General features: G+C 38.0%; 2 protein-coding genes across 2 annotated transcripts; one reads left to right on the top strand and one right to left on the bottom strand.

The window, feature by feature from the left end:
* Positions 1–10,091: 10,091 nt before the first annotated feature.
* LOC308620449 (olfactory receptor 5P4-like) lies at positions 10,092–11,030 on the top strand (the record flags this gene model as incomplete). Its single annotated transcript, XM_081240018.1, is given in 3 exon segments — positions 10,092–10,346; positions 10,350–10,595; positions 10,599–11,030. Coding segments are annotated over 3 exon segments (933 nt in total).
* An 8,771-nt stretch (positions 11,031–19,801) lies between these two features.
* On the bottom strand, positions 19,802–20,740 carry LOC308620450 (olfactory receptor 10T2-like; the record flags this gene model as incomplete). The annotated part of the gene is made up of 1 exon (XM_081240019.1): positions 19,802–20,740. The coding sequence occupies one exon, from the start codon at positions 20,738–20,740 to the stop codon at positions 19,802–19,804; it is 939 nt and encodes a 312-aa protein (XP_081096145.1).
* Positions 20,741–25,308: the final 4,568 nt, after the last annotated feature.

The raw sequence follows: 25,308 nt of genomic DNA, 5'->3' as shown, positions 1-25,308 counted from the left end.
CTTAGGAATAAATCTACCTAAGGAGGGAAAAGACCTGTACTCAGAAAACTATAAAATACTGGTGAAAGAAATCAAAGATAACATGAACAGATGGAGAGATATACCATGCTCCTGGATTGGAAGAATCAGTATTGTGAGAATGACTATACTACCCAAAGCAATCAACAGGTTCAATGCAATCCCTGTCAAATTACCCATGGCATTTTTCACAGAACTAGAACAAGAAATTTTGCCATTTGTATGGAAACACAAAAGACCCCGAATAGCCAAAGCACTCTTAAAAAAGAAAAACAGAGATGGATGAATCAGGCTCCCTGACTTCAGACTAAACTACAAAGCTATAGTAATCAAGACAGTATGGTACTGGCACAAAAATATAGATCAATGGAACAGGATAGAAAGCCCTGAGATAAACCCAGGCACATATGGTCATCTTTGATAAAGGAGGCAAGAGTATACAATGGAGAAAAGACAGCCTCTTCAATAAGTGGTGCTGGGAAAACTGGACAGCTACATGTAAAAGAATGAAATTAGAACACACCCTAACACCATACACAAAAATAAACTCAAAATGGATTTAAGACCTAAATGTAAGGCCAGACACTATAAAACTCTTAGAGGAAAACATAGGCAGAACACTCTATGACATAAAACACAGCAAGATCCTTTTTGACCCACCTCCTAGAGTAAGGGAAACAGAAACAAAAATAAACAAATGGGACCTAATGTAATTTAAAAGCTTTTGCACAGCAAAGGAAACCATGAACAAGACGAAAAGACAACCCTCAGAATGGGAGAAAATATTTGCAAATGAAGCAACGTCAGTTGCTTCTGCTATGCAGAAGCTTCTGCATAGCACAGGATTAATCTCCAAAATACACAAGCAGTTCATGCAGCTCAATATCAAAAAAACAAACAATCCAATCCAAAAATGGTAGGAAGACCTAAATAGACATTTCTCCAAAGGAGACATACAGATGGCCAAGAGACACATGAAAAGATGCTCAACATCACTAATCATTAGAGAAATGCATATCAAATCCACAATGAGGTATCACCTCACACCAGTCAGAATGGCTATCATCAAAAAATCTACAAATAAGTGCTGAGGAGGGTGTGGAGAAAAGGGAACCCTCCTGCACTGTTGGTGGGAATGTAAATTGATATGGCCACTGTGGAGAACAGTATGGAGGTTCCTTAAAAAACTAAAAATAGAACTACCATACGACCCATCAATCCCACTACTGGGCATATACCCTGAGAAAACCATAACTCAAAAAAATACATGCACCCCAATGTTCATTGCAGCACTATTTATAATAGCCAGGACATAAAAGCAACCTAAATGTCCACTGACCGATGAATGGGTAAAGAAGATGTGGCACATATATGCAATGGAATATTACTCAACCATAAAAAGGCACGAAATTGAGTTATTTGTAGTGAGGTGGATGGACCTAGAATTTGTCATACAGAGTGAAGTAAGTCAGAAAGAGAAAAACAAATACTGTATGCTAACACATATATATGGAATTAAAAAAAAAACGGTACTGACAAACCTAGTGGCTGGGCAGGAATAAAGATGCAGACATAGAGAATGGACTTGAGGGCACAGCAGGGGAAGGGGAAGCTGGGATGAAGTGAGAGAGCAGCATTGACATATATACACTACCCAATGTAAAACAGATGGCTGGGGGAAGCTGCTGCATAGCACAAGGAGATCAACTTGATGCTTTCTGACAACCTAGAGGGATGGGATAGGGGGGGTGGGAGGACGCTCAAGAGGGAGGGGATATGGGGATATATATATAGCTGATTCACTTTGTTGTACAGCAGAAACTAACAGAACATTGTAAAGCATTTATACTCCAATAAAGATGTGAAAAAAAAACCTTGAGACAAATGAAAAGGGAAATGCAACTTAGGATATGCAGCTAAAGCAGTACCAAAAATGAAGTTTATAGTGATAAATATCACATTAAAAAAGAAGAAAAATTTAAAATAAACAACCTGACTTTACATCCCATGGAACTAGAAAAAGAAGAAAAAACTAAGCCCAAGCAGAAGGCAGGAAAAAATAAAGATCATAGCAGATGACTTTCAATACTCCCTGAAAGGAGTTCAGGGTGGAGAGGAGAAATGAGGCACTCTGTGCTCTGGAAAAGACTGGGTGAACAGGTCTTCAGATAGTTAGATATTTTCAGGAGTCGATTTTATGAGCCCAATTCTTATACCTCCTCATAACTAGAAAAGCACTAAAATCCTTCATGGTGACGTCTGCTCCTCATGACTAGCAGAAACCTGCTGCAAAAAAATGTGTGCTTGATTGCATGTACTCTCCCTTCACCAAATTCACATATATACTGACTTTTCCCCCCAGTCTCTTTGGAGCAGTTTCTCAGAGCTATCTGAAATGCTGTCTTCTGGGCTATAGTCCTCATTTTGCCCTAAATAAAACATAACTCATAACTCAAAAAAATAAATTAATTAAATAAAGATATAGCAGAAATAGAAAATCGAAAAATAATTTTAAAAATCTACAAATTAAGAGTTGTATTTTAAAAAATAAACAAAATAGAGAAATCTGTAGCTAGACTAGGGAAAAAAGAGGGCTCAATAAATAAAATCATAAATGAAAGAAGAAACTTCCCTGGTGGTGGTTAAGAATCTGCCTGCTGATGCAGGGGACATGGGTTTGATCCCTGGTCCAGGAAGATCCCACATGCAGCGGAGCAACTAAGCCCATGTGCCACAACTACTGAGCCTGTGCTCTAGAGCCCACAAGCCACAACTACTAAAGCCCACACACCTAGAGCCCCTGCTCCACAACAAGAGAAGCCACTGCAATGAGAAGCCCGCACACTGCAACGAAGAGTAGCCCTGCTCACCGAACTAGAGAAAGCCCATGCACAGCAACGAAGACCCAACGCAGCCAAAAATAAATAAATTTATTTAAAAAAAAGGACGCCTCAGAAATAAAAAGTATCATAAGGGATTACACAAACAATTATGTGTGAACAAATTGGATAACCTAGAAAAAATACATAAATGCTAGAAACATATAACTTATCAAGACTGAATCAAGAATAAAGTTAAAATAGAACTATCATATGATCTAGCAATCCCATTTCTGGATATATACCTGAAGGAAATGAAAACATCATCTCAAAGAGATACATGCACTCCCATGTTTATTGCAGCATTATTCATAATATCCAAGACATGGAAATAACCTAAGTGTCCATCAACAGATGAATGGATAAAGAAAATATGATATATATATATATACACACACACACATATATATCATAATGTACACACACACACACACACAAACACAATGGAATATTATTCAGCCATAAAAAAGCTATCCTGCCTTATGTGACAACATGGACGGACTTTGAGGGCATTAAGCTAACTGAAATAAGTCAGACAGAGAAAGGCAAGTACTGTATGTTCTCACTTATATGTGGAATCTTAAAAAACCAAAATCATAGAAATAGAGGGTACAATAGAGGCTGTCAGGCTCTGCAGGTGGGGAAACAGTGAGATGTTTGTCAAAGGTACGAACTTCCACCTATAAGATGAATAAGGTCTGGGGATCTAATGTGGAGCATAGTGACTTTAGTAAACAATACTGTATTATATACTTGAAAGTTGTCAAGAAAGCAGATCTTAAATGTTCTCATCACATACACACACAAAAAGATAATTATGTAAGGGGGGGAGGTGTTAATTAACCATACTGTGGTAATCATTTTGCAATATATATGTGCATCAAATCATCACGTTGTATTCCTTAAACTTAATTATGTTACAGGTCAATAATATCTCAATAAATTTGGGGAAAAAAAGAGAAAAAGAAAGCCTGAACAGATCAATGACATATAAAGAGATTAAATCAGTAATCAAGAACCTTCCAACAAAGAAAAGCCAAAGATAATTTGGCTTCATGGGTGAATTCTACAACACATTCAAAGAAAAATTATACTAATTCTTCTTAAAGTCTTCCAAAAATAGAAGCAGTGAGACCATCTTCAAACTCATTTTATGAGTTCAGCATCACCTCAATAGCAAAGCCATACAAAGACACTACAAGAGTCATCTTCTTCACGATCATCCTAATGACCATATCTGGAAATCTGAGTAAGGTTGTCCTTAGCCAGGGTAATTAGGCAAGAAAAAAAAAGTGTACAAATCAGGAAAAATTGTCCCTGTTTGCAGACAACATAATTTTATACAGAGAAAACTGGAAAGTCCATCAAAAAATTGTTTGAACTAATAAACAAATTCAATAAAGTTGCAAGATACAAAATCAACATACAAAAATCATTTTCATAACTCTACAATAACAGTGAACTATCTGAAAAGGAAATGAGGAAACAATCTCATTAACTATATAATACCAAAAAGAAGAAAATACCTAGGAATAAACTTAACTAAGGAAATGAAAGACTTGTATACTGAAAACTACAAAATATTGATAAAAGAAACTAAACAAGACTCAAACATTACAACATCCTGTGTTCTTGGGTTGGAAGACTTAATATTGCTAAAATATCTATTCTACCCAAAGCAGATTCAATACATCCATATCAAAGTCCCAATAGAATTTTTTACAGAAATAGAAAAAACAATTGTAAAATTCATATGGAACCACAAAGAACCCCAAATAGCCAAAATAATCTTGAGAAAAAAGGACAAAGCTGTAGGCCTCACACTTCCTGATTCCAAAATATATTACAAAGTTACAGTAATTAAAACAGTATGATACTGTCATAAAGACACAATACAGACCAATGAATAGAATAGTGAACCAAAAATAAACGCATGCGTATACAGTCAACTAATTTTTGACAAGGGCTTCAAGAATACACAGTGGGCAAAGGATAGTCTCTTCAATAAATAGTGCTCGGGGGCTTCCCTGGTGGCACGGTGGTTGAGAGTCCACCTGCCGATGTGGGGGACACGGGTTCGTGCCCCGGTCCGGGAGGATCCCACATGCCGCAGAGCGGCTGGGCCCGTGAGCCGTGGCCACTGAGCCTGCGCGTCCAGAGCCTGTGCTCCGCAGTGGGAGAGGCCACAGCGGTGAGAGGCCCGTGTACCACAAAATAAATAAGTAAATAAATAAGTAAGTAAGTAAATAAATAAATAAATAGTGCTGGGAATACTGGATATCCCTAGAGAATAAAATTAAAAATTATCTTACACTATACAAAAAAATCAAGTCAAAATGGTTAAAGACAAATGTAAGACCTAAAACTGTAAGAGTAAAACTCCTGGAAGAAAACATAGGGAAAAGGATTCATGTCATTGGTTTTGGCAATGATTTCTTTGATACCAAACCAAAAGCACAGGCAACAAAAACAAAAATAGACTCGTGAGACTGCATTGAACTAAAAAGCTTCTGCACAGCATGGAAATAATCAACAGAGTGAAAAGGCAACTACACACTAGGAGAGAATATTTGCAAACTGTATATCTGATAAGGGGTTAATTTCCAAAATATATAAGGAACTCATAAAACTCTACAGCATAAAAACTAATAACTTGATTAAAAAATTAGCTAAAGACTTAAATAGACTTTTCCCCAAAGAATACATAGAAATGGCCAACAGGGATATGAAAAGGTGCTCAACATCACTAATCATCAAGTAAATGCAAATCAAAACCACAATGAGGTATCACCTCACATGTGTCTGGATGGCTATTACCAAAAAAAAAAAAAAAAAAAAAAAAAAAAAAAAGACAAGTGTGGGCCAGGATGTAGAGAAAGAGGAAACTCTTGTACAGTTTTGCTGGGAAGGCAAAATGGTGCAGTTGTTATGGGAAACTGTAGGGAGGTCCTTCAAATAATTAAAAATAGAACTGCCATATAATCCACTAATCCCATCTCTAGATATTTACCTAAAAGAACTGAAATTAGTATCTCAAAGAGATATTAGGACTCCCTTGTTCATTGCAGCATTATTCATACTAGCCAAGATATGAAAGCAATGTAAATGTCCATCAACAAAGAAATGGATAAACAAATTTTGGTAAACACATACAATGTAATATTATAGTCTTAAAAAAAGAAAGAAATTCTGTAATATGTGATAATATAGATGAACCTGGAGAACACTATGCTAAGTGAAATAAGCTGGTCACAGAAGGACAGTACTGCATGATTCTACTTTATAAGATATCTAAAAGAGTCAAGTTCATAGAATCAAGAGTGGAATGATGGTTGCCAGGGGCTGAGGTTAGAGTGAAATGAGGAGGCTAATCAATACACATAAAGTTTGAGTTAAGCAAGATGAGTAAGTTCTAGAGATCTGCTGTAGAACATTGTACCTATAGTTAACAATACTGTATTGTACACTTAAAAACCTACTAAGAGGATAAGTCTCATGCTAAATTTTTTTTTAAAGCAAAGGCTTTTTTTTTTCCTTTAAACATTTTATTTATTTTATTTTTGCGCTGCGCTGTGTGTTAGTTGCAGCACGCGGGCTCTAGTTGAGGCATGTGAGCTCAGTAGTTTTGGCTCACGGGCTTAGTTGCCCCATGGCATGTGAGATCTTAGTTCCCCGACCAGGGATTAAACCTGCATCCCCTGCACTGGAAGGCAGATTCTTTACCACTGGACCACCAGCGAAGTCCCTTATGCTAAGTATTCTTACTACAACAGAATAAACATTAAAAAGATCATTCATTTATTCACTCACCCATTCATTCATTTAGTACTGCTATGTACCAGGCACTCTGAAATGTTCTAAGAATAAACTGTTGAACAAGGCAGACATGACCCCCTCCCTCATGGGAGTTGTAGGATAGTAGATAAAAAAGACAAATGCAATTATTTGCTCCAGTACCTACATAATTAAAAGTGTGTAAGTGCAAAACATATTTCAGGATTCTTTGAAATTGTTCGCCAGGAGAATATGACAGTCTAATATCAGAGGAGGTTTCAACACTGAAATTTAAACCTGAGACCATAAAGGTGACTAGAAGTTAGTCTTCCATTAGAAGGGGTTGTTGAGTGATGAATACAATTATAAAATGGTTTGTACTTGGGTAAAGATAGAGATGTGGGAGTATCTATTTATCTTTAGGTCATAACACAGTGTCTTATACATAGAAAGACTTTTCAAAAATTGTTTAACACTAATTTAACAAACATCTATTATTGCCATCTATATTCCCAATATTGCACCATTTAAAAAGGGATACAAAATAATTCGTCATGGACACTACATCTTCACTCCCGGGAAAGAGCAAGATCTTCAACTATAATGGGTAATAATTAAATGGTGTGAACAAAACGTTAGGAGGAGGGCAGGGGTGGGGTGAAGGGAATTTAATTCTCCCAGATGTCATCTGGAATGTTTGTTGTATCACTCATCAGCCACAGTTGGGTTTCCTTAAAGCCTAAAGGAGCTGTGTCTTTCCAGGAGAGATGGAACCTCGCAGCATATCCACTTCCTAACTTGTTGGAGTTGAGGTCTTTGAGCTATCAGAGTCTCATTATGTGGATTAGCAGGCTTAACTTTGTTCTGAAGGTTATTGATCTATAGGCTCCTTCAAGCCCAGAATCAAAGGAGCCTGACCTTCAACCTAGAGAGTGTTCTGCTATGAGGCCATGGTCTAAGAACACAGCCAGAATCAACTGTGGCCATGTATCTTGGACAACCTGCTAGCCAATGTGGCAGCTGTGTATGGCAGGGTGATAAGAAAAATGTTAGTGTGAGCTTCATGGTTTTATTAGAACGCATACATGTTGGTAGGTCACTGGGGAGAGGGAAGGCCATGTATGTGAGAAATGTCTACAGCCAACAAGCCCGGTGTGTATCTCAAGTGTCCTAGTACAATTCTATAATACATATGGAAATTTTATACAATTTTTAAAAATGTATGTCACTTAGAATGTTGATAATAACACTGCAATTCCATTAGATGCATATTTGTAAACTAAATTGTACTAGCGAACCCAAATCTAAACACACGTAATATGAAAACCTGGACCACTGACTACAGCCACATTTCAGAAATGCCACAAATTTTCACAACCATATTAGTCATGTTGATCTAATAATCAACTTCAAGGATAGTAAAATGTTATGTTTTACAATTTAATTAAACCAAAATTTTCACTTTTTTCTATTTAACTAAAAAAAGTAATGGAACCTGAGGGTATTTAGAAAATATTTTATTTATACACTTTTACATAATCATGTTTACATGTTATTTCTCTGTCCCAGTGGATGTATACATGTAATTTCTCTATCCCAATAGATTCTCAATGAAGTTTTCCAAAACAAGTGAAATAATTCATTTGTAATTACAAGTGAAATAGGTGACTTGGGCCTTATCCTAAATGACACCAACCTCACTTAAATATGCCTTTGCTGTACAGCAACAATTCCTTGGAGACTATCACTAGTGTTGCAGTGGATGTATCACTAGTTCATACTTGTTCATTTTTAAGGATACAGACATAGTTGATTCTCTTCTATGTACCAGAAATTACAAGTTGATTATTTCAAGCTAACTATTAGTAATTGAGCATTTATTTGTTGTGTTAACAGTGCTTGGAGTTATCACCCACATCATGCAATTTAACCCAAGAATCACATGAGGTATGTATTTTCTCCTTTTTACAGGTAAGGAAAAAGAAGAGCAAACATTTCTTGTAACTTGCCTATGATTTCATGGACAGCAAGAAGCAGAGCTAGAAACTGATCCTAGGTCTGCATGGCTCCAAAGTCCATGGTATTCTACATGTCACTTTGCCTTCCACGCTGGTACTCATATCCAACTTTGAAAACATTTGTGTGTTTCATACATCTATTTTCTTTAAAGATATAAAATTCGTTTCATGTTTGGGTCTTTGTCTAGTTAAAAAAGCCAGAACTTGATAATTCATATACATAATCCTAGTACCATTCATACTATAACACACCATTGTCATGATTCACATGTAACACCGAGTAGAATGTGTGTGGTCGCTGATAGTATGTATGTATGTTTTCTTAATTCTTCTTAAGATAGAGTTTCTTGAAAAAACAAATTATTCATAAGAATATGTTGATCTTTAAATTAGAGGAGTCATGGGAATGACTGAAGGTAATTAACACATTCTCACCTGCCCCTGATCGTGTGATCTCTTTTGAAGTAAGGCAACATTATTCTGAAATACTAATCTTTCTTTCAGTCTAATTTCCTAGCTTTCCTTGCTAGCTACCTCTATTCCTACCTCCACAACTACCCCTTCCTCCCATTCTCATCATATGCCCCTACTTCTTATTTCTATATAGTTGCTTAATAAAACTGAAGAAACCAAAACTTAACTAACCCAAGCCCCAAAATATTTCAGTTCACTTTGCATTTAATCCTCACCCATAAAAATATCCAGACTCTCCTTATTGTTTCATACAATCCCATAAATATGAAAAGGTATGGTATAGAAGATAAGTCCTGGAAGATTTTGCAAAATATCCAGGATGTTTATCTCATAAAAACAGTAAAAATTCTATTTCCCTTCCATCCTGAACATGGACACCTTCTTGCCCTCACTATCAAATATTATAACTAAGGATGTGATATTTTTTATTCCAGGAAAAAGATCAGGTAAGAAAGAGATGTCCAAGTCAACATCATATGTTTTGGCCCAATCAGTTGCATAAATGGAGATAGCATTTACTAAGGCAGAGATTACTGAATAGAGGCACAGTTGGGATGGGGCTGGAAAATCAAGAGCTGGTCTTTCTTTGAAAATGTAGGTTATTTACAGTTCATGTTATTACAATCGATACTGCTGTAAACATTCTTTTACATATCACCCATGCACAAGAGTAAGATTTACCCCACGGTATATAAATAGGAGTAAAATAGCTGAGTCCTAAGGTAATCAAGTCTTCAGTTTTAATATTTTCATGGAAATTGAAAAGAAAATTTATATGCACAAAGTATACTATAAGGGAGGCAAATTTACCATTTAAAATATTTGTAAGGTTATATTTAGGTTATGTTTAGGTATATAAAGGCGGGGTCATTTCAGTCAATTTAGTCTCCTCTGGTTCTGATTTCAGTAGGCACTGTTAAATGAATAGATGGAGACTGCAAACCATACAACAGTGACAGAGTTCATTATTTTGGGATTAACAGATAATCCCACACTATGTGCCATCTTCTTTGAGATTCTTCTAGGAGTTTATATAGTTACCGTAGTGGGAAATATCAGCATAATCATCTTAATCCAAAGTAGCCCACAGCTTCCCATGCCTATGTACCTTTTCCTCAGCCATTTGGCCTTTGTAGACATTGGGTATTCCACATCAGTCACACCAATCATGCTGATGAGTTTCTGAAGAGAGACAACTGCCATCCCAGTCACTGGCCGTATAGCTCAGCTTGGCTCTGATGTCACCTTTGGGACTACAGAGTGCTTCCTGCTGGCCACCACTGCCTACAATCACTATGGGTCCATTTGCTCTCCCCTGCTCTACTCTGCCCACATGTCCCCAGTGGTCTTCTTCTTCCTGTTGGAGGCCTCCTACTTGGGTGGATACATAAATGCTTCTTCATTTACAGGCTGTTTGATGAATCTCTCCTTCTAAGGACCAAATAAAACGAACCATTTTTTCTGTGACCTCTTCCCACTCTTGAAGCTTTCTTGCGGCCATGTTTCTATTGCTGAAATATCTCCTGCCATCTCTTCTGCATCAGTCCTCAGAAGCACACTATTTACCATAATCGTGTCCTACAGCTACATCCTCCACTCAATCCTGAAGATGCACTCTACTGAGGGAAGGAAGAAGGCCTTCTCTACCTGCATTTCCCACCACACTGCAGTCACTTTGTTTTACAGGACAGTTTTGTTTGTTTACGTAATGCCCAAATCGAGCTATTCAGCTGATCAGGTCAAAGTGGCATCTGTAATCTACATAGTGGTGGTCCCCATACTGAACCCCCTCATCTGCAGTCTGAGGAACAAGGAAGTGAAAGAGGCTATGAGAAAACTAATGGCTACAGCACATTGGTTTTCCTGAATTAAATCAGATATAAATCTATAAATAACAAACCATTAATTTGGGGAACATTTTTGATGGATATTTTAATGATATTTATCATTAACTTTATCACTTTTATAGTGATAAGCTCCCGAAAATATAAAAATCCAATGTTTACTTCTATTTTTAAAGTTAAGTGTATCATTAACATGGATGTCTGCTTGGTTCAAATTAAATATAGAATTTTCAAGTTAAGAATACCTTTGGAAAATAATTTCTACTTAAAATTCCATTTACCAATGATAGAGTCCTATTTAAATGGAGAGAGATCTCAACCAAAGATCAAATTTACTTGAATACCATCTTGTAAAGTAACATTCAGGAAAGAAACTTCTCCCCAACAATGTATAATAGGTGACGATATTGACAGGTCAGCAGTTAAGGGTACTTCCATTAAAGGTACTGCCCTCCCTTGGTCAATGGATATTTCAACTTTTGGAAACATAGATGTTAGTGTCTCAGAAAAGCTTTTATTTATTTTTACTTTATTTAAGCCAAAGCAAAGATTATGATTCCTCTGTTTGACAATTAAAAGATCCAACCCAGATAACACAGAAGAAGCTGTATAAATTTCAGCTGACTCCTCTCATAGGTGGTCTTACCAGATGAATACTACAGTAGGATTTTGGACGCTGACATTTCTTTGGAGTGGGAGGCTGGGACGCTGGGACTTTCTTTTAACAACAGTCGAAAGGTAGGACATTTGAAATTTTGTTTTAGGCAAAGAATATCCACCACACATTTTGTACCGTTTCTCATGGAGTTGTCCACTGTCACTACTTCTTCCACTGCCCTTTTTGGAGGTGCTTATGATCCAGTTTGGTTATAGCAATTGTCTCTAAATTGATTCCCTTCCTCCTGTACTCCTTTCATAATGCTTATGATTAATATTTTAGCTAGTATATTTTATTTCTAGCATATTAATAATGTCAGACAAATTTTGAGACAGTTTGGAGAGATCACTTTATAAGCTGACTTCCTATTCCTGGGCTCTTCACTGACCAGATCAAGGAAGCTTTCTGCCTGGAAGCCTCTTTGTGGGATTTCTCTGGCCCCGTTTCCCCATTCATACTTCTTACATCAATTACAGGCCTATAACCCCGCCAGTGCAATAATTCTGGGGACAGACGTTGTCCCCTGCAAAGAGACGGCACAGACATTGTCCCCTGCAAAGAGAAGGAGCTCAAAGGTATGGCTTCAGTCTTGGAAAGGGTCATCTTAGAGTTGTGGCGGGTGCTCTGCCCTCTGGTGGTGGACGTTGTTTAGTGACTGTTTCTGGCAGTCTTCCTCTTTACATTTCCCACTGTTTCTTGCTTTTCACGCGTTTATCCTTAGCCCTCTGCCTTTCTCTCCATCCCCCATGGTCTTCTTGGGTGAGCTCATCTTCTCCCATGAGCTCAGCTGCAACCTGTGTGGGGACAGTATCCCTATCTCCAAATACAACCTTCCTTGGAGGACAGATGAACTTCTTCACTGGGCTTTTCCTCAAGACTCTCAAACTCATTGTGCCCTCACTGAAATTTTTATATTTCTCCCCAAACTATTCCTTCCCTTCTGTTCCTTTCTCAATAAATGGCAACTCTTTTTTTAAAAAAAATAAATTTATTTTTGGCTGTGTTGGGTCTTTGTTGCTGTGCGTGGGCTTTCTCTAGTTGTGGTGAGCAGGGGCTACTCTTTGTTGTGGTGTGTGTGCTTCTCATTGCAGTGTCTTCTCTTGTTGTGGAGCACGGGCTCTGGAGCACAGGCTCAGTAGTTGTGGTGCATGGGCTTAGTTGCTCCATGGCATGTGGGATCTTCCCGGACCAGGGATCGAACCCATGTGCCCTGCATTGGCAGGCGGATTCTTAACCACTGCACCACCAGGGAAGTCCCAATAAATGGCAAATCTTTGTGAGGTTTAGTACTCCAATAAATTTGGGGTGACCCTCACTGCACACCCATCAAAATGGTCTACTCCCCTCCATCCCTTTCCTTCTCTCAGATGAAATACATGTCACATGTTGACCTCTTCCTTATCTATTTTGTGTAGGCACATAAATAGTCCCCGATTGATTGTGATAAATCCACTCATTTTTCCTTTTTATTTCCACTCTAAGGGAATTCAAATAATTCAATCACTCAGATGTAGGGAGTGAGGTGTGGCACTATTACGGTCTTTATTGGAGAGGATATACATTGCCATTCTTTATCTAGAACTTCCAAGATTGCCAGCAAACCACTAGAATCTAAGCAAGAAGCACTGAGCAGATCCCACAGCCCTCAGAGAGAACCAACCCTGCCGACAACTTCATCTTAACTTTTAGCCTCCAGAACTGCGAGACAATACGTTTCTGTTGTTTAAGCCACCTACTTTGTGGTACTTTTGTTACAGCTGCCCTCACAAACTAATACAATTGCATATCTAGTTTTCCCTTCAAAGTCTACCATCAGCTAATTTAATCCTAGAGGAAGAGGAAGTGAAAGCTTAGAAAGATGTCAGGAATGTTATGCTAATGGATGTCGCTCCAAAAGGGGAAAAAAAAAATATTAGGAGTGGTACAAAGCATCTTCCCTAAACAGTGTGTCAAAAACTAAGGATCAAGAACACCCCTGTGGGGACAATAAAAAACTCCTTTTGTAAGATTTTTTTTTGGAAGTTCCCTACTTACTATGGATTATAGATTGATACATAGAAGGTAGGGTTTGACTGGGGAAATTTTAAAAGATCCTGAACTGTTGTGATATTAAAAGATTCTTAGTCTATATAAATTTCAGGAAGATTTTCTTCTTCTGAAACGGACTGGGACTTATGAAGTCACTGACATTTCCCAGATTCTGTAAAATACTCACTCTGTAATGGAGAGCTGGAGAAGATTGAAAGCAAAGGGGCAAGAGGTAATTTCTTGGGGGTGAGGAAATCACTGTATATTGTGACTGGGTTGGTGGTTATACTTGTCAAAAGTCATCAACCTGTATATTTAAATTGTTCATATGTAAATTATACTCCAATAAAGTTGCTATTTTAGAAGGTATTACAAAAGAGGACTCTTTCTTTTTCCCATTTTAATCTGAGTCTATAGGAAGTGGTGACAGTTATCATCATCTACCTACCCATGTAAGCCAACTGAGTTTCTTAATTATTTCTCAAAGATCTTCCCTTACCTAGTGTACCTCCTCTAGTTTCCTATATATTTATTCTTTTTCGTGACCTTCATTCCTTCCTTTAAACCTTATACCTATATCAGCATTAACTTTACTTCTGCTTTAAAAAACACTTTATTATTTCTTCTTTTAATGCAGGTTTGCTTGTGATGCATTTTAACAGATTTTTTTAATCATAAAAAAGGTCTTGGGCTTCCCTGGTGGCGCAGTGGTTGAGAGTCCGCCTGCTGATGTAGGGGACATGGGTTCGTGCCCCAGTCCGGGAAGGTCCCACATGCCACGGAGTGGTGGGCCCGTGAGCCATGGTTGCTGAGCCTGCACGTCCGGAGCCTGTGCTCTGCAACGGGAGAGGCCACAACAGTGAGAAGCCCACATACCGCGAAAAAAAAAAAAAAAGTCTTTATTTATTTTTTAACATCTTTATTGGAGTATAATTGCTTTACAATGGTGTGTTAGTTTCTGCTTTATAACAAAGTGAATCAGTTATACATGTACAGATGTTCCCATATCTCTTCCCTCTTGCGTCTCCCTCCCTCCCACCCTCCCTACCCCATCCCTCTAGGGGGTCACAAAGCACAGAGCTGATCTCCCTGGGCTATGCAGCTGCTTCCCACTAGCTATCTATTCTACGTTTGGTAGTGTATATATGTCCATGTCACTCTCTCACTTTGTCACAGCCTACCCTTCCCCCTCCCCACATCCTCAAGTCCATTCTCTAGGTCTGGGTCTCCATCCCCATCTTACCTCTAGGTTCTTCAAAAAAGGTCTTTACTGCACCTTCATTTTTGAGAGATATTTCTATTTTAGGTAGAATTCTAGGTTACTAGTAAAAAATCTTTGAGCACTTTTAAGATTTAATTTTCTTGCTTCCATCAATACTTTCCAAAACTCAGCTATTAGTCATTTGATTTTTTTTTTGAAGGGAATATGTCTTTTACTTCTCCTCTGGAAGCTTTTAACATTTTTCTTTTGTTTTGGGCTTCCTGTAGTCTTTTTATGGTTTCCTTGAGTGTGGTTTTTCTTATAACTTATCATGTTTGGAATCTGCAAAGTTTCTTTTTTTTTTTTTTCTTTTTTGCAGTACGCGGGCCTCTCACTGCTGTGCCCTCTCCCGTTGCGGAGCGCAGGCTCCGGATGCGCAGGCCCAGCAGCCATGGCCCACGTGCCCAGCTGCTCCACGGCATGCGGGATCCTCCCAGACCAGGGCAGGAACCCGCGTCCCCTGCATTGGCAGGCAAACTCTCAACCACTGTGCCACCAGGGAAGCCCTGCAAAGTTTCTTGAATTTGTAGCTCACGTTCCTTCATCAGACTGGAAAATTATCATTGAATATTTCTTCAGAAATTTCTCTACTTTTTTCTAGAAGTTCATTACACATATCTTAGATCTTTTCATAATTTCTTATACAGCTCTCACACTCTTTTTGTATTTTTGATGATTTTTTCTTTGTCTTGTAATGTGTATGTTTTCTACTAACCTACCTTTCAGTTTACTAATCTTTTCTGCTGTGTCCAATCTACTATTAACCCAACAGCTGAATTCCTAATTTATTTTGTTTTTCATTTTTAAGATTTAAACTTGATTCCTTTTCTTTTTCTTTTTGTATTCATTTCTGTGGTGTGACTCTTCATATTATTCCCCTATTGTTCTTAGATGTATTATAAATATTTATTTAATATTTACATACCTGGTTTTTATGCATTTGGTCCTATCTTGTGGCATATCTTATCTTTTTTTTTTAATTGATGAACAATGTGGATAAAAAAATTTTAGAGGTTCTAGATGAGATTATCTTCTTCCGTACTGTTTTCAATTTTATTCTAGCAGAAAAATAAAGCACTGGCTTGATCCCTTTGAGGAAATGAAAATAGAGTGCCTAAAGGGGTCATTCACATAAAAAAAGAACTGATGTCTCCATGTACAGTATAACTCCTAAACTTGCATCCTAATAGAATGTGGTGGTTGTACTTTGTTGGGGATAATCTATTTCTGGTTTGACCTTATTTCTAAGATGCAGCAATTCCTCCTAAGGTGTAGTACTTCAGGACTCTCAAATAAAAGCATAAGGTGTTGTGGGGCCCTCTACCTTAAACAGCCTATCTATCAAACTCTATCAAACCAGCAATGCAAAATGCCAAAACCTCTGCTAAGATCATCAGGCTCTCATAGGCTGATTTCCACTTGGTGTTTGATATCTCACCAGCCCAAGTGCAACTTGGGAGTAGTCAAATTCCATAATAAGGAATTATATGTAGAATTTCAGGATCACTTCTCTATAGCTTTTTCCTCTACAGGATCTTGGCCTCACAAGTCTTAGGTATCTTTGACCTCAAAGTTCCATGTACTTACCCTACCTCACTGCCAAAAGCCCCAGGCTGTGTCTTTTTGCTCAGTCTCTATTCCTCATAATATCATTTGGCAAATGCATTTATTTGTGAGGCTCAAGAAAGGCTTTACCAGAGAAATGACATTTAAACTGAGGCATAAGGAAAAAAAGAGTTAACTGGTCATTGAGAGCTGGTAATGCAGTTGCAGAAACTTTGGTGGGTGGATAAAAGTAGTGATGTGGGAGGTTGAACTAATTATCCTTAGCTCAAAGTACAGTGTCTGGTACACAGCAAGCATTCAACAAATGTCTGTTGGTTAAACATTAACTCTAATTCAATGAATATTTATTTAATGTCTCTTATTTCTAGCACGAGGTTATGAACTGAGGAAACAAAGTTAAATAGATTATGTGCTTTTCTTTCAAGAAGTTCACAACAAAGAAATGTTTCTTAAAAATACAATGGTTTCCATTCAAGCGGTATGAATAAAGTGCTAGTTGACATGTTCTTTTAACCTTTAAAACAATTTTAAGATATTTTAATTTTTTTAATAAAATTTATGATTTAAAGTGTTCAGCATGATTTTTTTTTTTTTTTTTTTTTGGCGCTACGCGGGCCTCTCACTGTTGTGGCCTTTCGCGTTGCGGAGCACAGGCTCCGGACGCGCAGGCTCAGCGGCCATGCTTCACGGGCTCAGCCGCTCTGCGGCATGTGGGATTTTCCCAGACTGGGGCACGAACCCGTGGTCCCCTGCATTGGCAGGCGGACTCTCAACCACTGCGCCACCAGGGAAGCCCCAGCATGATGTTTTGACATACATATACATAGTGAAGTGATAAATATAACCAAGCTAACATATCCATCTACTCACATCTCTTTATCTTTTTTAGGTGTGATAAGAGTAACTTAAGTTTACTCTTAGAAAATATCCAGTATAAAATACAGTATTATTAACTACAGTTATAAGTCTCTACATTCGATCTCTAGAACTTATTCGTCCTATGTAACTGTAACTGTGTACCCTTTGACCAGCATCTCCCCATTCCCTCCATTTCCCCAACTCTGGTAACTACCATTCTATTCTCTGCTTCTATGAATTTGACTTTCTTAGATTTCACTTATAAGTGAGCTCATGCAGTATTTTTCCTTCTGTGTCTGGTTTATTGCATTAAGCACAATGTCTCCAGGTACACCTATGATGTCACAAATGGCAAGAGTTCCTTCTTTCTTAATGGCTGAATAATATTTCATTGTGTATATATTCTACATCTATTGACACAATCGTGTGGTTGTTATTTTTCATTCTATTAATATGGTGTATCACACTGATTGATTTTCGTATGTTAAACCAACCTTGCATCGCAGGGATAAATACCATTTGGTCAAAATTTTGAGTCTTAAAATAATGAATGAAATAAAAAGTTTAGATAATTACATGAAGAGGCAGATACTTTTACACTAAACAAGGACATTTGTGAAAATGGAATGGTGAAGTTTATGAAATGGTTGGTCACAGAACCTCTAGCCAAACTTTAATTCAATGCTGAGCAAAGAATGAGAACTGTAGACCCAATAGGCTCCGACACCACCTATAGTCAATGGAGCTATGATTTGAATCTCAGCTGCAAGCCTTTTGGGAACTCTCTCCGCCAGTATTCACTTATTCACAGCTCTCGGCTTCATCTCTTTGAAATTCTCTTTGTTTGCTGGGGTTTCTCCTATATGTTTTACTTTCATTCTGGAATCTCCTTTCTATTCCACCCATCAACTTTTCCCAGAGTACATGCTCCACCTCTCCATCTTAACCAAACCTAGTTGTCCGAGGAGGGCACATATGCTTCTCAGCAATATTGAAGAGAAGCTGCTCACTCCTATTCTACAGATACCTGCACACAATGTTGACATTCTCCTAGCTCCTTACCATATTTCGAAATCATTTATTGGCAATCTGCATGACAAAACATTTCACTCACTGACACAAATACTATCCAGATATGAAACAATATACTACTGTTTTCAGAGTCTTTTACTGACCACCCAGTTTCTTCTCATTTATTAAAGACTTTGCCACCAGCCCCTTGATTCTTTCTCCCATCTCGGTCCCTCAGTCCTGCCACAGCATTGGTAACATCGCTCACCATACGGATCTACCATTAGACAATGTGACCTCAAAATGCCAAGCGCTCCCTACAGCATCTCCCTAAGTATCCACGTGAGAACCTTACGACAATGGCCTCGATTAGATTCAGTTATTTATAGCACCTTCCACCTCTGTGGCTTTCAAAAATTCCAAGCTATTTATCTTTGTCTATGCTGTAACTCAAACAACATTTGAATTATTTGATTTTTGTGGAAGTTCATTATGAAACCATCTAGTCTACTCCTTTGTTGGGGGCTGGAAAGAATAGCTCTTTGACAGACGTCTATATTATTCCTGGAATTTGGTATGTTAAAAATGCATATTTCTTCTGCAGTAACTTTCATCATTTTATTTTTTTTTCAGAAATTCATCCATTCCCAGCTAGTTTCCATGTTTCTTTGAATAGAGTTAAACAGGTATTTTCTTAAAATGTTTTGAGGGTGGGATAGGGAGCGTGGGAGGGAGGGAGACGCAAGAGGGAAGAGATAAGGGAACATATGTATATGTATATTCATATATTCACTGTTATAAAGCAGAAACTAACACACCACTGTAAAGCAATTATACTCCAATAAAGATGTAAAAAAATAAATTAAAAAATAAAAAATGTTTTGAAATTTCTCTGCATTGTGGTCTTTCACTCATTTCAACACTAAATTTGTGTGTTTGTGCTTTCTCCTTTTTTGATTAAGTAAATCAGTGATCTTTCTCTTTCCCCTCCTTCTCTTTCTTTCGCTGTCTCTCTCTCCCTCTCTCTTTCCTTCTTTCTTCTTTTCCTTTTTAATATCATTTTCTTCCTTCTCCAAAGGAAACCAAAATTATGAAAATAGAGTATTCTAAAACATTTTTGATACATTTACTACATACATATGTGCATGTGTGTATGCATGGATGTGTATATCTGTATATGTACATATATATGTAATAATATTTTAGAATATTTTATCTCATTTTAAAATATTTTACAACTACATCTGGTTTCATAGTAAGAAAGAAGTGAGACCAGAGCATTTCAGGCAGTTAGAACACACTTTAATTGCTTTGTATACAACGTGATGATTTTTATTGGAAGTACTCCACTTTCTCCACTTTAATTATCAATGCTCTGTAAAAATTTTAAAAAGTGTTCAGAGCTCTTTTATTTACCATCTAGGGGAAAACCTACATATATTGCCTAGTACTTTCTTTAGGGATATTTTCATATGTTTGTTTCTTAGACTGTAAACAATGGGATTAAGCAGAGGTGTCAGTACTGTATATGTCACAGCCATCAGCATATCTTCACGGAATGAGTCACTGTCCTTGGGTCTCAGATAGACAAAGCCAGCAAATCCATAGTGTATGCACAACACAGTGAGGTGGAAGGAGCAAGTTGAGAAGGCCTTATACCTCCCCTGGGCAGATGGCATCCTCTTAACTATGGACCCAATGAAGACACAGGAAATCATAATGAAAATAAAGCTCCCCACAAAAACAAAGGCAGTGAAGGCAAGAAGAACCATTTTCTGAAAAAAGGTGTAATCACAGACAAGGGAGACTACAGATGTAATGTCACGAAAAAAGTGCTTGATGGTGGAGTCACAGAACGACAAGTTGAATACTACAAGGACAATGCACAGTGACACCACAATCCCAGTAACACAAGAAGCTGTCATGAGCTGAAAGCAGATCTTATGGGTCATCAGGATGGTGTAGTGCAGCGGGTTGTGAATAGCAGTGTAATGGTCATAGGACGTGGCAGCCAAGAGTAAGCAGTTGTTAGCTCCCAATCCAAAGAAGAAAAACATCTGTGTAGCACGCTCAGGAAGAGAAATGGTCTTGCTTTCTGATAGCAAGTCCACTAGCATGCGGGGGATGATTACCATAGTGGTACAGGTTTCTGAAAAGGACAAACCACAGAGGAAAATGTACATGGGGGTGTGAAGATTGTGATTGAGCTTGATGGCCACCATTATGGACACATTTGCAACTAGGATGGTCACATGGGAGAAGAAAATCATCACGAAGGAGAGATCTTGCAGGTCTGGAAAACTGGAAAATCCCCACAGAAGGAATGTGCTCACTGTGGTATGACTGTCCATCCTCCTGGTGCACATAACAACTCTCCTCCAAAGGTGCAGAGCTTCTTGGGGTCAAAACTCTGATAAGATTGTAGAAAGCACTGACGTCACCTGGCCTTTAATCGAGGACACTGACAGACAACTCTTAATGAGAAAGCCTGAGAAATGGAAGTTAAATGTACCTGGCTGAATTTCAGGTCAGGACTCAGTGATGAAAAAAAAGATTCTCATAGGAGAATGTATGTAAATGCCATACAGTAGCTCCAAATATATTCTGGGAACCCCCTAATTTATTACCCCTTTCTATCTTCTACAGTCAGAATCTGAATGAACGAGGGAAATATGAAATAAAAAAGTTCATTTTCTCACCTAGAGGAGTATGAGGAGTAAAGGGTATACAATGTTTACGTGTGGTCTAATCACAGCCTGGCATACATAAGTACTTAACAATGTTGACTGAATCAATACTACCTTAAAGAGAAGTAAGGAAAATTTTTCGAATGGCTTCCAAACATTCTTGGAAAATAATTATATCTTCAGAGGTGCTCTCCAGAAGGCAGTGGCTGCTTGGCTGACAATTATGCCAATGACTTAATAAGTGAATTTACCATTTTGAAATGTGTACTATTTTCTGTACATAACAATGAGTTGAAGTGGAGTTTTTCAATAATTGTCTGTCATTCAGTCAGATCTTGGAAGCAAAATGGTTATGGATAGGGGCTTCCCTGGTGGCGCAGTGGTTGAGAATCTGCCTGCTAATGCAGGGGCCACGGGTTCGAGCCCTGGTCTGGGAGGATCCCACATGCCACGGAGCAACTAAGCCTGTGCGCCACAACCACTGAGCCTGCGCTCCACAACAAGAGAGGCCGTGATAGTGAGAGGCCCGTGCACTGCGATGAAGAGTGGCCCCCACTTGCCACAACTAGAGAAAGCCCTCGCACAGAAACGAAGACCCAACACAGCCCAAAATTAATTAATTAATTAATTATTTTAAAATGGTTATGGATAGACTATTCCCATCCTGAATAGCTCATTTGGTTCATGATGTTCTGACCAATTCTTGAGCTTTCAGGAAAACTTCCAGGATAAATCTAGCTGATATACTGGTATCGAATAGGACTTCTTTGCAGCACAGCTCTTTTAAGAACTCAACTTCCTCAGGTCGTTTTCATCCATTGTTAAAATATCCACTCTGTGTTTGAGATGAGAGCATGAAAGTAACATACAGAGTTTCCCAACAAGACAGAGCTTGGTTTCAGGCACCAGGGAATGAAAGGAAAACAGTGAGAAGACATTGGTGTGGAGTTGTAGGTTGGGGAAAGACTGGTAGAGACAACACTGGAACGTATTTTGTAGGATCCACAAAGCTTGAAGAAAAGAGAAAATATACCTTTATCTGGAAAGTCTGTGTGTTCTTTATGTACTGAAATACTGGAAAAAATTTACAAGGCAGTGATGCAGGTAACCAGTATTTATTCAAAATCTGAAATATACTGGACAATACGCTGTGTGTTTGATAGAATTTTCTCACTAGTTTTCTCCCAACAATTCTGTGTGGTAGGTATTTCAATCCTGATGCTACAAAAATTGAAACCAAGGTACAGGTTGCTTAACTGACTATGCAAAGTCAATAAATTAATTCCAAAAATATTTAGTTAATGTCTATGATGTATTAGTCAATTCTCTGATGGGAAATATAACATGTGATAAGACACATATGACCTCTCCTATCTCAGACTGAGAAAAATGCCATGAAGAGAATGAAAGGAAAGTGATATGAGAGTGTGGGACTAGGTGGCTACTTCCAGTTGTAGAGTCAGGAAAGCCTTTTCTATGGAACTGATATTTACTTTGCGACTAGAATTGATAAGCATGCACCATATAAGATCTAGGGGTAAAACATGACACTCACAGGAAACACTACTGCAAAGACCCCATGGTGGGAATGAGCTTGACATATTTAAAGAATATCAAGATAGCCAATGTAATCAGACCATCTCTCTCATTTATTCTCTTAAATACCTTACGGGATAAATAGTAGTATTGTGTTCATGTTTGAAATAAGGAAACTATGGCTTAGGGAGTTACTTAATTTGTGAAGGTGATAAAGTTTGTTAAAGGAGGAGCTGGTATTTATACCCAGGCAGAGTCACTTGGGAGAACACCTTCTTAACTAGTAAAGTTAAAGAGTCCCTGCAAGTGCAAGTGCCCTAGCATGGCATTCAAGGTTTACCTGTCCATCTCATCTTCTGCCACCAACCTCCTCTACATGGAAAGCATCCCATCATCTCCCAAGCATGGAATGCCCCTTGGTGGCTCTCCTACTGTGCACACATTGTTTCTCTATTTGCAGTGTTCTTCCCCCCTGCTTCTTAAACCACAGTCTTTGTTTCAAACCCAGTTTAAAGGTCACCTCCCTAAATGTAAATTGGTGCAACCACTGGGGAAAACAGTATAGAAGTTTCTTTTTTTTTTTTTTTTTTTTTTTTTTTTTGCTGTATGCGGGCCTCTCACTGTTGTGGCCTCTCCCGTTGCGGAGCACAGGCTCCGGACGCGCAGGCCCAACGGCCATGGCTCACGGGCCCAACCGCTCCGCGGCATGCGGGATCCTCCCAGACCGGGGCACGAACCCGTGTCCCCTGCATCGGCAGGCGGACTCTCAACCACTGCGCCACCAGGGAAGCCCTAGAAGTTTCTTAAAAAACTAAAAAGAGAACAGCCATATGACCCAACAATTCCACTCCTGGGTATAAAACCCAAAAAACCCCAAAAACGCTAATTCAAAAAGACACATGCACTCCAGTGTTCATAGTATTATTTACTATTTCCAAGGTATGGAAGAAACCTAAGTATCCATCAACAGATGAATGGAAACACACATGTATACACACCATATATATATATATATATATGTACACACACACACACACACACACAAATGGAATACTACTCATCCACAAAAAAGAATGAAATTTTGCCATCTGCAGCAACATGGATGGATTTTGAGAACGTTATGTTAACTGAAATAAGTCAGACAGAGAAAGACAAATACTGTATGATATTACTTGTATGTGGAATCTGAAAATACAACAAAGTAGTGAATAAAACAAAAAAGCAGCTGACTTACAGATATAGAGAACAAACTAGTGGTTACCAGTGCAGAGAGGGAAGGGAGGCGGGGCAATAAAGGGGTAAGGGCAGGGAAAAGGCTTATTATGGGATTATACGAAATCACATGTGTGAAACTTTTAAAACTGAAAAGCACTACAGAATTTAAAGAATGTTTCATTCAATAAAATAATTTCATTACACATATATATGTTACAGAAAAAATACAGTTTCATCTTGATTGCTTTTGAATTTTATTAAAATGGAATTCTACAAAAAAAAGTCACCTTCCTAAAAAATCATCTTCAATCACTGATTGAGTTTATGAGTTCTGTGTGCATGTCTGATTGTATTAGGATGACATTTTAACATATATGACTTCTATACTAGTCAGAGCAGAGGACTATTTTACCATTTCGTATCCTACCTGGAGCAAAATATGGTAAATATAAAAGTTTATGTCATGAGAGTTCAGTGAGTAAATGGAGTGACATCTTCCCCCAGGAAGCTTCCCTTGTCTTCTTTCTAGATGCACTGACTAATTATTTCCAATTAAATTGTTTTCTCTGTCATTTACTTAAATGGGACATGTGCTAAATGTTGTTCACTGTCTCTTTCAATACATTTCAAGACCCATTAAGATATAGCCACATCACCTAGCATTGTGATAGTATCAATACATACCAATACCACTTACAACAAACCCACAGTTAATATAATACTCAAGGCTGAAAAGCTGAAAGCCTTCCCACTAAATTCTAGAACAAAACAACGATGCCCACTCTCATCTCTTCTATTCAACATAGTATTAGAAGCTCTAGCCACAGCAATTGGAAAAAGAAATAAAAGGTACCCCAATTGGAAGGGAAGAGGTAAAACTGTCATTGTATGCAGAGGACATGATACTCTATAGAAACCATAAAGACTCCACAGAAAAACTATTAGAACTAATAAATGAATTCAGCAAGGTAGCAGGATACAAGATTAATATGCAGAAAACTGTTGCATTTCTTTATACTAACAATGAAATATCAGAAAGTTAAAAAAAAAATCCCATTTAAAATTGCATCAAAAAAATACTTAGGAATAAACCTAACCAAGGATATGAAAGACCTATATGCAAAGAACTAAAACATTGATAAAGGAAATTGAAGATGATAGAAATGGAAAGATATCCCATGCTCTTGGATTGCAATAATTAATATTGATTAAATGGCCATACTACCAAGGCAATCTACAGATTTAATGTGATCCCTATCAAATTACCCATGACATTTTTCTCAGAGCTAGAACAAATAATCGTAAAATTTATATGGAACCACAAAAGACCCAGAATTGATATAGCAACTCTGAGGAAAAAGAACAAAACTGGAGGCACATCCCTCCCAGACTTTAGACAATACTACAAAGCTACAGTAATCAAAACCACATGGTTTGAGCACAAAAACAGCCATATGATCAATGGAACAAACATAGACAGC

Source organism: Mesoplodon bidens (assembly GCF_964165515.1).
Source record: "Mesoplodon bidens genome assembly, chromosome: 7".
Classification (NCBI taxonomy): domain Eukaryota; kingdom Metazoa; phylum Chordata; class Mammalia; order Artiodactyla; family Ziphiidae; genus Mesoplodon; species Mesoplodon bidens.
This window is presented reverse-complemented; position numbering and strand designations above follow the sequence as displayed.